This window comes from Cydia amplana, chromosome 16, assembly GCF_948474715.1.
Source record: "Cydia amplana chromosome 16, ilCydAmpl1.1, whole genome shotgun sequence".
NCBI lineage: Eukaryota > Metazoa > Arthropoda > Insecta > Lepidoptera > Tortricidae > Cydia > Cydia amplana.
In genome coordinates, this window is record NC_086084.1 from 11,900,308 (window position 1) to 11,912,344 (window position 12,037).

Genomic DNA, 12,037 nt, shown 5'->3' on the forward strand with positions numbered 1-12,037 from the left:
CTTTAGCGTCCAAGTAGGCATTCACAATGCGCTTCCGAACGCCAAATACAGCTAGAATATCATTAAACTGCCTTACCAGATGGTTTGAGACAATCCAAACCTATCCTATTGCAGCGCGGCCCCGGCACCCCACCGCGCCGGGCCGGCACCGCTCCTCGCGGCAGGCACGATGACGCACGTTCCTCTCCGATGCGGAGCGACTTACGTTACCACGCGTTGTAACAAACGACACTTGAAACCACTTGTTGACGCACTTCCTACTTCACTCTCGAAAATGCGAGTTAACAGTAACGATTTTAGCAGCATGGCATGTAAAAGATAATTTAGCAAGAAAAAAAGTGGGTAGAATCGAAAAGCACCGTTGGAAGATCGATCCCGAGACCGCCAAAAGACTAGTAGTGGCGATCTCTGGCTATATCTCGCTATTTAATCGAACAAACTTTGGATCGGAAATTTTTAAAGCACCATGCTGCAAAAATGTTCGCAAAAAAAAATTTGCGGACCATCGGCCAGGACGGTCGACGAAAACAATGACATGGCGGCGGCGAGTGGCGGGGGGCGGGCGTCTGTTTGCAGGAAAGGGAAGCGGAACTACGTCACGGCGAGGCGGCGGAGCGACTACATAGACGCTAGCGGCATCTATCGGTCACCGGAGGCGTTACGCTCTCAATGAAGATCTCAGACGTGGAACGGAACACATAATATACATTAACCTCTTTCTTGGTTTTTAGAACGTCTTATCTCAAAGTGCGATAAGAATTGTAAGATTTGTAAGACTACACGCTAAATTTCTGGATTACTTGGTTGTACGTTCGAGTTGATAGACAAAAACAAGTGCTGGTGATTAGGAAAACTCTCGCGGCTATAAAGACGTTGATATCAATTTTAGCCAGTTTTTTTTCGGGACCATGAAAACGAACGCGTTCAGAATGTCGAAGGTAATTAACAATTATTTTATCTTATTTTTATGCAATTTAGACGAGTATTCTTATGAATACTTGACTAAATATATGATATTTGAGAGTAGGATTTATAAGTCTGGCAAAACTCGCAAACCGTTGATATTCGTTTGTCCCTATATAGTTAATTTTGTCATTTTTGTTAAGAGACAAAAATTTAACTAAGGTTTGTAAGAGGTTGCTAAGTTTTATGAATAAGCGAGGAAGTCCCGCTTTAATAGTTACTAACAACACGTACAAATCATCAAATCTATTCAGTGTTGAAATATCGTTTCAAACTATTTATAAAGGTATACCAAACCTATGTAGATTTTTGCCATGGGCTCAGCTCAGCGACGTTTCTAGCATGATGACGCGCAAGGCCGCCATTTATAACACTCGGAAGATGATAACAAAACTTCCGTGAGACAAAGACATATTAAATATATTAAAAACGCGTCACTCACGTATTTTAAGTCGAAAAACGCTCGACAAGTTTCACTTCGTACCGAGAAGTGTCATCAGGAGGAAAGAAAAGTTTGTGATTCAGCGAAAAGTACGGGAGGCTATCGAAATTAGTCGTCATCCGAATTTTAACCGTGATTGTGGTTGGTCAGTGCCTACAAGCTGGAAAACTGTTTTGGGTACTACGTCGGTGGACGGTGTGGACGATCCATTAGCGAGTGACGTAGTGAGTGTTGTGTGCAACGCATCGTTTGACAATAATGCCATAAATGAGGGTAGTTTCTCGCCCCCCCTGCCGCCACCGGCGCCTGCGCCGAGTCATCGGGCGCGGAGAGCTGCGGCCCGCAGTCTGCGCCGGTCCGTCACCGTAAACGCAAGCTCCTGATGACACTTCTCGGTACGAAGTGAAACATGTCGAGCGTTTTTCGACTTAAAATACGTGAGTGACCCGTTTTTAATATATTTAATACTCGGAAGATGCTGTGTATGTCATGTGCCGGGTTCCACAATGTGTCCAATATGACCCGGTTAGCAGCCTACATATTTAGACCAAGAGGACTCCCCCCTTTGACAGGAGCCCCATTAAAATATTCAACTCACCAACGCCACCAGCCGGTAAATGTAGCAGTCCTTCTTCTGCCCGAAGCGGTACACTCGGAAGATGCTCTGTATGTCGTGGGCTGGGTTCCAAGAGGTGTCCAATATGATGACGCGGTTGGCGGCCGTCATGTTCAGACCGAGGGAACCGGCGCGGGTCGAGATTAGGAACAATCTGGAATTAAAGAGCTAGTTAATAAGACACAATTTCATGTGAAACTTACTGTCCCAAGATGCCGTTTTCAGAAAACCAGGCGAAGTGAAGGAGAAAAAGTCGGTAAGTAGACCATGGGCTCCGAATTGGCGGATGCAACTAAGAGAGATAGTTATAGTTTGTAGCTTTCTAATAGACCCCTAAGGCTAATCCTATTGTCTATTGTTAAGAAAAACCGCTCGTGCCACGTGCCACAACCACCTGCATAAAAAATCGGTACTTAGGTTACTGAGTGCCGGCGAGTCGAACGCTACAGAACCAGTCTAAAATGTGTCATCGAGATGCGTAACAAAGGCGCGTTAACGGAGAGCGCACCTACACTGGTTTTTTGAGCGTTGGACTAGCCCGCGCTCAGGTGCCAAATAGAATAATTAGGACCCTTTTTTGCAGGTAAGTAGCACGTGCGGTTTTACTGAACAATAGACAATAGGATTAGCCTTCGGGGTCTATTAGAAAGCTACAAACTATACATATGTCACCACGACCAGACAGACGGTGGCGGTGTTTTGAGATCGAGTGTTATTGTTCGATTCAGCACAGCAACGCAGGACCGCCGACCCCGTCTGTTCGACTGCTAGAATCCGAAGATATTTTACACACGGTGGTAGGCGAACCCTAATGCACCTGATTGGGCGTGACAAAGTCCTATTGGCACCCTTTGATAGATATATAGATAAACCATTTATTCGCTTGCCACAATACATACATATTGACAAAAAAAATAGAAACAATAACAATATCAAACTAAAAATAAAATAAAGAACAAGAAGCATCATTAAAAGGTAGGTTTGCTGTGTGCGTGGCAGCAAAACAAAAGGGTTGTGGCTCAGTAATACGCTCCACTCTTTCTGGTGAAGCACTAATAATTCTGCTAGAACCCATATCACCTTTGCTTCGGCACGGCCTGCGGTAAACGTGAATCTTACAATTCGTACACAATGGTTCATAAATAAAGCGGGCATTACATTATACAATTTGCAGAGCGCTAGCTGAGTTAGCGCACTAATTTAGCATAGTGTAAAGGCAGCTAGCCAGTTAGTGACCTAATCTAGTGCGATCGCATGTGCTCTGCCGCACTAGCGCTAACTAGCGCACTAAAACGCATAGTGTAAATGGTTTTAGCGCGCTTAGCGCTTACTGTGCAAGGTCAGTTGTCGGCATGCCACCGACGCACTCGAACGTATGGATGTTTTATTTATTGTATTTCAGTTCTAAATGACGCAGCCACAGACTAGGGAACAGGAAGTACTGCTAAACATGATTGAACCTTATAAAGACATGCCATTTTTATGGGATAAAAAACATAAAGATTACAATTAAAGATTTTTATTCATGAAAATTGAACTAGACAACAGTGTTAAAACAATGCCAACTTTTTGATGTTTTGATGGTGCCATGATATACTTACTAGCTCTGTTCGGAAGATGCGGTTCGATTCGAACGATGATCACTGCCGAAATGAATATAAGACACTAACTAGCGTCGCTAGCTAGTGTAGTGTAATGAACAAGCTCTTTTTAGGGTTCCGTAGCCAAATGGCAAAAAACGGAACCCTTATAGATTCGTCATGTCTGTCTGTCTGTCCGTCTGTCTGTCCGTCTGTCTGTCCGTCTGTCTCTCCGTCTGTCTGTCCGTCCGTATGTCACAGCCACTTTTCTCCGAAACTATAAGAACTATACTGTTGAAACTTGGTAAGTAGATGTATTCTGTGAACCGCATTAAGATTTTCACACAAAAATAGAAAAAAAACAATTAATTTTTGGGGTTCCCCATACTTCGAACTGAAACTCAAATTTTTTTTTTCATCAAACCCATACGTGTGGGGTATCTATGGATAGGTCTTCAAAAATGATATTGAGGTTCCTAATATCATTTTTTTCTAAACTGAATAGTTTGCGCGAGAGACATTTCCAAAGTGGTAAAATGTGTGTCCCCCCCCCTAACTTCTAAAATAAGAGAATGATAAAACTAAAAAAAATATATGATGTACATTACCATGTAAACTTCCACCGAAAATTGGTTTGAACGAGATCTAGCAAGTAGTTTTTTTTAATACGTCATAAATCGCCTAAATACGGAACCCTTCATGGGCGAGTCCGACTCGCACTTGGCCGCTTTTTTTATCTCGCCTAGCGACACTTAATTAGCGCTCTGCAAATTGTATAATGTAATGCCCGCTTAAAGGTGTTTGTACAAACTGCTCACTTGGTCTTGTAGTTGTGGTCGGCGTTGAACTCGCGGCACCACTTCTGGCGCACCTCGGGCGGCACGGAGCCGTCGAGCCGGTAGTACTCCTGCCCGAGGCTCCACTTGTTGATCTTCTTCAGGAAGTACTCCAGCGAGTCCATGGTGATCAGCGACGTCGAGAATATTAAACTGTTTAAAAAGAAAAAAAGTAAAGAAGACCACAGAATAAATATAGCTGGTCAAGCAGATCTTGTCAGTAGAAAAAGGCGGCAAATTTGAAAAATGTAGGCGCAAAGGGATATCGTCCCATAGAAAATTTGAATTTCGCGCCTTTTTCTACTGACAAGATTTGCTTGACCATCTATAGTACTACCTTACAGAAAGGAAACTTCCTACAAAACCGAAGTTTGACAGCGGTTCAGGGTCGAATCATGCTGTCCCTTTCTAATATATCGCACTATCCCTTTCGGCTTTTAGTTGTCAAAATTCAAGTCATTATCTGCGGTCGTGCACGCAAAGGGACGTCAAGTAATGCCAACCCTAATTGCTCGGACTCGGAGCAATGCTGAGCCGAACGGAGCCGAGTTTGCCCGAAGCTAAGAGTTACGCACCCGTGGTAAGACAATGTTTTTTTTTGTATTCTGGAAAAGTATTTAAATCAATCAAATGGCTTCGCCGAATTCGGTGTACAGTCAGCAGCAGAAGTTGCTAAGCGGGCCAGGTGTTCAAAATGATCTTGACGCGACTTTATTGTTAAGAGAATAGATCGTGTCAAGGTAATTTTGAACACCTCGCCCGCTTAGCAACTTCTGCTGCTGACTGTACAGTTGAAAGATTGACAGTATAGCTACAAATGTACAAAGCCATAGATAATCAAACAGGTACATAATTATTCGATTCCGTATATAAAATATGTACACGGCTTTACAAGTGTGCGCCGCGACAGCACGAGATAGACTACCCGTCTTTTTGTAACTGTATTAACTAGAAAGGGACGGGTAGTCTATCTCAAGAGCGAGATACTGTCGCGAGTCGCGACGCAATAGTGCTAAGCCTACTTGATGTCACTTACGGGTCTCTATTGTTTCCCAAAAAGTTTTAAGTCATAATGTATTGTTTGCCCGCATTTTCGTTAGTCATAATTCATTTGGTTCAGAAACGCGTCACTTTTCAGGACTGCCATAAAACAAACCTAACCTGACCTATCTATAAGATCCTTACGAAAATCAGTTTTATGACTAACTAGCGACCCGCCCCGGCTTCGCACGGGTTAATAAATTATACATAAACCTTCATCTTGAATCACTCTATCTACTAAAAAAAACCGCATCAAAATCCGTTGCGTAGTTTTAAAGACCTAAGCATACATACAGAAAGACAGCGGGAAGCGACTTTGTTTTATACTATGTAGTGATGATAATATTACAAACAATACATTATGACTTAAAACTTTATGAGAAACAACTGGACCCCTGTCACTTACACTTTGTCGTCCAACGCAACGGCTTCCTCCAGGATTCTGAAGACGGTGATGAACTTGTTGGAGCTCTCGAGCCGCTCCAATATGTCTCCGCCCTCGAGGTACTGGAGCCACCACACGTCGGTGCTGGATGGCTTCATGTCCTCGCTGGCGGTCAGGTCCTCGTCATTATGACTTAAAACTTTATGGGAAACAAAGGGACCCCTGTCACTTACACTTTGTCGTCCAACGCAACGGCCTCCTCCAGGATCCTGAAGACGGTGATGAACTTGTTGGAGCTCTCGAGCCGCTCCAACATGTCTCCGCCCTCGAGGTACTGGAGCCACCACACGTCGGTGCTGGATGGCTTCATGTCCTCGCTGGCGGTCAGGTCCTCGTCATTATGACTTAAAACTTTATGGGAAACAAAGGGACCCCTGTGACTTACACTTTGTCGTCCAAGGCAACGGCCTCCTCCAGGATCCTGAAGACGGTGATGAACTTGTTGGAGCTCTCGAGCCGCTCCAACATGTCTCCGCCCTCGAGGTACTGGAGCCACCACACGTCGGTGCTGGATGGCTTCATGTCCTCGCTGGCGGGCAGGTCCTCGTCATTATGACTTAAAACTTTATGGGAAACAAAGGGACCCCTGTGACTTACACTTTGTCGTCCAACGCAACGGCCTCCTCCAGGATCCTGAAGACTGTGATGAACTTGTTGGAGTTCTCGAGCCGCTCCAACATGTCTCCGCCCTCGAGGTACTGGAGCCACCACACGTCGGTGCTGGATGGCTTCATGTCCTCGCTGGCGGTCAGGTCCTCGTCATTATGACTTAAAACTTTATGGGAAACAAAGGGACCTCTGTCACTTACACTTTGTCGTCCAAGGCAACGGCCTCCTCCAGGATCCTGAAGACGGTGATGAACTTGTTGGAGCTCTCGAGCCGCTCCAACATGTCTCCGCCCTCGAGGTACTGGAGCCACCACACGTCGGTGCTGGATGGCTTCATGTCCTCGCTGGCGGGCAGGTCCTCGTCATTATGACTTAAAACTTTATGGGAAACAAAGGGACCCCTGTGACTTACACTTTGTCGTCCAACGCAACGGCCTCCTCCAGGATCCTGAAGACTGTGATGAACTTGTTGGAGCTCTCGAGCCGCTCCAACATGTCTCCGCCCTCGAGGTACTGGAGCCACCACACGTCGGTGCTGGATGGCTTCATGTCCTCGCTGGCGGTCAGGTCCTCGTCATTATGACTTAAAACTTTATGGGAAACAAAGGGACCTCTGTCACTTACACTTTGTCGTCCAAGGCAACGGCCTCCTCCAGGATCCTGAAGACGGTGATGAACTTGTTGGAGCTCTCGAGCCGCTCCAACATGTCTCCGCCCTCGAGGTACTGGAGCCACCACACGTCGGTGCTGGATGGCTTCATGTCCTCGCTGGCGGGCAGGTCCTCGTCATTATGACTTAAAACTTTATGGGAAACAAAGGGACTCCTGTGACTTACACTTTGTCGTCCAAGGCAACGGCCTCCTCCAGGATCCTGAAGACGGTGATGAACTTGTTGGAGCTCTCGAGCCGCTCCAACATGTCTCCGCCCTCGAGGTACTGGAGCCACCACACGTCGGTGCTGGATGGCTTCATGTCCTCGCTGGCGGTCAGGTCCTCGCGCGCGAGGTCGTCTTCCAACTTCTCGGCTGTCACAAGAAAAAACATCGTCGTCGTAGTATGTATATCGTCGCCTAGCAGCTATAGTACAAGCTTTGCTTAGTTTGGGGCTAGGTTGATCTGTGTAAGATTTCCCCTGATATTTAATTATTTATTATATATATAAAGCATACGGAACAAGTACAATAATTATCTCAACTCATCTTTTAATATGGGATCAAATCGCTAAAAAATATAGTTTTTAGGGTTCCGTACCCAAAGGGAGAAGACGGGACCCTACTACTAAGACTTCCGTGTCTGTCTCGTGTGTCTGTCTGTCAGGCTGTATCTCATGAACCGTGATAGACAGTTGAAATTTTCACAGATAATTTATTTCTGTTGCCGCTATAACAACAAATAAGTACTAAAAAGTACGGAACCCTCGGTGGGCGAGCCGACTCACACTTATCCGGTTTTTTGTAGCATAGAAGATACAAGACATTGAAATGTATCGGTAAAGCAGACTTTTTAGCACACTTTACCAACGAGTCTAAAAAACTGGCTATATCGCTTCTCTTTTACTAGGGCAAAATCAGTGGCGTAACTATAGGGTAGCAAAGCGGCCATGCCCTGAGAGGGACCTCAATTTGACCGAGAGGCCGTGAGCACAGGTACATTACTCCCATTCGGCCTAAGTTGCTATAGTTACGCCACTAGTCAAAATCTCTTATTTTTCTTACCTTTAATTTTCATTTTCTCGTCCCTTGCTTTCATATTGAAATTGTGCAGCACCTGAGGATGCGACCATATCTTCTGCAACGTATGGAAGTCCTTCAATATACTCTGTTTATTCTTGTTCGCACACGCATTGAGGTAATGCTTGTACAGGTCACACTGGCATTTCGTCAGAGATATGAACACCGTGTATTCGTGTTTCTTTGGTAGGTAAGGGTATAGTACGGAGGCCTCCTGCCTTTGGAGGCAGCCTTCTAAGACTTTGTGAAGGATGTGAGTACGGGCCTTCATTAGCTTTATGTCTTCGACTACGGAATCTCGGTGCTGGCCGTTCATTATGGGGTTTTCAAATCTGAAAATGACTCAAGAAATTAGGACAACTAAATTTTGGTTTAACAATTTACCTTTTCAACTCCAATGGAACAAATCCAATGATTTCATTCAATATTTTGATTTATGTTTCTCAAGTAGTCACCGTATAACTATATATCCGTATATCACTACATAGTATAAAACAAAGTCGAGGTCGCTTCCCGCTGTCTGTCTGTCTGTAATGTCTATATGTAAGCATAGATCTTTAAAACTACGCAACGGATTTTGATGCGGTTTTTTTAATAGATAGAGTGATTCAAGAGGAAGGTTTATGTATAATAAACCCCTGCGAAGCCGGGGCGGGTCGCTAGTAAATTATAAACTAAAATAAATATAAATTATTAACCAAAAGCCTCCAGAGGCCTTGGCTACGTCCTACTAGCGGTTGTCCCAACTTATTGCCATGTCTCATTGGAGCCTGGGGTCCGCTTGGCAACAAATATTTGTATATTTCATTTTATAAGACTCTTATTCCACTCCATCATGATTCAAACTTAAAAGCGACAGAATAGTGTCTACGACGATTTAATGATGTTTAAAATGTATGTATAATTACCTGTTAGAATACTCCGAGTACGTCCCAAGCAGATTCGGCTTAACAAAGTTCACCATGCAATAATACTCTCTCAAATTATTCTGCATCGGCGTTCCCGTCAGCACAATCCTTCTACGAGTGGCAACCCTGCTCATAGCCACCGCTAGTACCGAGCAATCGTTCTTCAACAAGTGCCCTTCGTCGCACACTATTATGTCGGGGCCGGGGTCGAGTAGGGCTGTGCGTATCTTGTCTATGATAGTTTGTCTGATGTCGTCAAGTTCAGCGTCCAGGGTTGTCAGACTCCGGAACAGTTCGTAGCCGATGATGAAAATGCCGCCTCCGCTGTACCAGTCCTCTAATTGGTACGCTCGCTCGTAGGTTTTCTTTAGCTTTGATAGTTCGAAAACCTGTGAATTGCGAATTAATTTTAATATTTTAATTTTTTTTTTTCTCTTTAGTTATCATTCGTTATCTCGTAGTGAATAAAGCTGTGAAGGAGTAAATGGTGGTCGAAAGAAAATGTCATGTAAAGATACCTCCTGAACATAAGGTCAGGTGGGGTAAGGTAAGAGACATATAGTTTTTGGCTTAGGGTAAACGAAACCCTATGATTAAAGTCCTTATACGAAGTATTTTTAAGTTAATTTTATTTATGCAACAGTTTTATTTTTAGTATTACCATTTAATTTACTTTTTAATACCTTTTTTGACCCATAGTTTCTTTTACCACGTCTAACCTCTTATTGAATCAGGGAACCGGTTTTTTTGCAAAAACTTCGACATAACCATATTTTTCGAATTATAGGACTCAGTAGTGTGTTTAGGTAACGACTTCGTATTATTAGATTGCCTAATTAGAAATTCAATAATTGAATACTGAAGGCCGAAGGGGACATACATGGATTCAATCAAGAAAGATCTTGAGTGCAATGTGAAGACACGTCAAACAGGACAAAGTGGAAGACAAGGAAGGCAGCCAAAGAAGGAGAGAGATATATGTTACTATTGATAATATTACCTGTAGCTTCCGTTTCATTTTATTTGGCTTGAAAAAATAAATGTATATAATTTATTGAAATTATTCTATTAAATGTTGAAAACGCTCTAAATCATTAAATTAACTGGTATTTTATCATACTTAAACGTAAAGCAGTGCAAATTATTATCGGCTCAAATTCGACAGCTGAAGTAGATGGCACTGTATAGCCCCGTAACTACCTAGTCACGTGCTAACGTTTCACAATCCAGTCTACTTCCGCTACAGAATTTAGGCACCGCTTCACGCGTCTCAGTATTTAGTTGTATGTACAGTCACCAGCAGAAGCTAAGCGGGCGAGGTGTTCAAAATTACCTTGACACGCTCTTATTCTCTTAACTGTAAAGTCGCGTCAACTTCATTTTGAACACCTCGCCCGCTGCTAAACTTCTGCTGCTGACTGTATGTATATGGTTTTACCTTTATTTCGTCCGTGACGGGTCCGATCCACTTGTGTATCTCGTCGACCCAGTTCAGCACCGTCGACAGCGGGCAACAGACGAGCACGCGTCGCATGCCCACGCCTGGATGCGTTAATACCTACGGAAATAAAACAAATGGATTACATTAACGGCTAAAATGTTCTGTGCAGGCAACAAGAGGTGCGAGTTGGTCGATTGTCATTTGTTAATAAAGCATCAGGGGCCCGTTTCTCAAAAGCTTGTAACTTGTAATACAAGCGGATGTTAGTTTTTGACAGCTTTTATTAGAAAGGGACTTCCACTTGTATTACAAGTTTCAAACTTTTGAGAAACGGGCATCTAGTGGACGTTGATTCACAAGGAACTATTTGTTTCAACCGTTGATCGCTCTTCAACGAACGAAGTTTCGTGTGACTGCTTTTAGTTGGATGTTAACGGTAAATTAAACTCAAATGTGAAGCAGTAAAGTCGATATTTGAGTGATCAACGACGTTGAACGTTTCGTTGAATTTTCGGGCGAGCGCGACAGAACTATTAGGTTGTTAAAAGTAAACAAGACGGAGAGAGCGGTACGAAATCATAAAATACCCGATAGTAGGGTTTTCGGCACTGAATGTGTTTAGCAGATAAAGTACAAATTACTTACTGTGTGTAACAGGGCTAGGACTTGTAAGGTCTTCCCGAGTCCCATGCAGTGAGCCAGTATGCAGCCGCCGCCTGGATGTCCTGACTGGACGCGCTCTAGGCTTTCAAAGCAAGCATCCCACATGAATTTGACACCTTCGTACTGAAAATTAAAAGACAGGTTTAAAAAAAAATTAAAATTTAAACTGTTTATTTCAGTAAAAAGACATTGTATTACATACTAAACTTAACTACTAATCTTAACTACTAATCTTAACTTAAAAAGATTTTTGAGTTTAGAAGTCGCGACTCCATTACGTCTCGGCCACGACCTGCACGCAGGGCCGGATCTAGATCCGGTAGGTACCCTAGGGTAGAGCGAGTGGAGCGGCCGCTCTAGGCGCTTAATGGTAGGAGGTGCCTAATGGTAGGGGGGCGCCAAAATGGCAAATACTGTGAAAACACACATCTAGAAAAAACGGACGGGTAACTACGGAACCTAATACTGTACTGGGAGCGCCAAACTTAATATCGCTCTACCCTGATCGAGTGCTCGGGCCGGCGCTGCCTGCCCGCTTGTAAGTAAAAACATACCCTAGTTTAGTCTTACTAATTGCGCGGAAAATTTGGTTGTAAAAACAACTTTATGTCTGTGCACTATGGTACTAATTACAAAATTTTGTCCGTAATTAGTACGATTGTGAACTAGAGTATCGAAATGTTCCTACGACGGTCGGCGTCAGTGTCGAACGTGCACGCTTGGAGCGTGTGTTCCGTGACTCTCGAGTTCCACCAATGTCAA

General features: G+C 43.8%; 1 protein-coding gene across 1 annotated transcript in view; it reads right to left on the reverse strand.

Annotated features, from left to right (window-relative positions):
• The window catches only part of LOC134655452 (uncharacterized), a 39,233-nt gene that overhangs the window by 12,214 nt on the left and 14,982 nt on the right, over positions 1–12,037 (reverse strand). The window contains exons 9-15 of the mRNA XM_063510917.1: positions 11,258–11,398; positions 10,610–10,729; positions 9,172–9,560; positions 8,249–8,595; positions 7,369–7,558; positions 4,420–4,590; positions 2,004–2,175 (exon numbers count right to left, since the gene is read on the reverse strand). Coding sequence (XP_063366987.1) covers positions 2,004–2,175; positions 4,420–4,590; positions 7,369–7,558; positions 8,249–8,595; positions 9,172–9,560; positions 10,610–10,729; positions 11,258–11,398 — 1,530 coding nt within the window. The remainder of the gene's footprint in view (positions 1–2,003; positions 2,176–4,419; positions 4,591–7,368; positions 7,559–8,248; positions 8,596–9,171; positions 9,561–10,609; positions 10,730–11,257; positions 11,399–12,037) is intronic.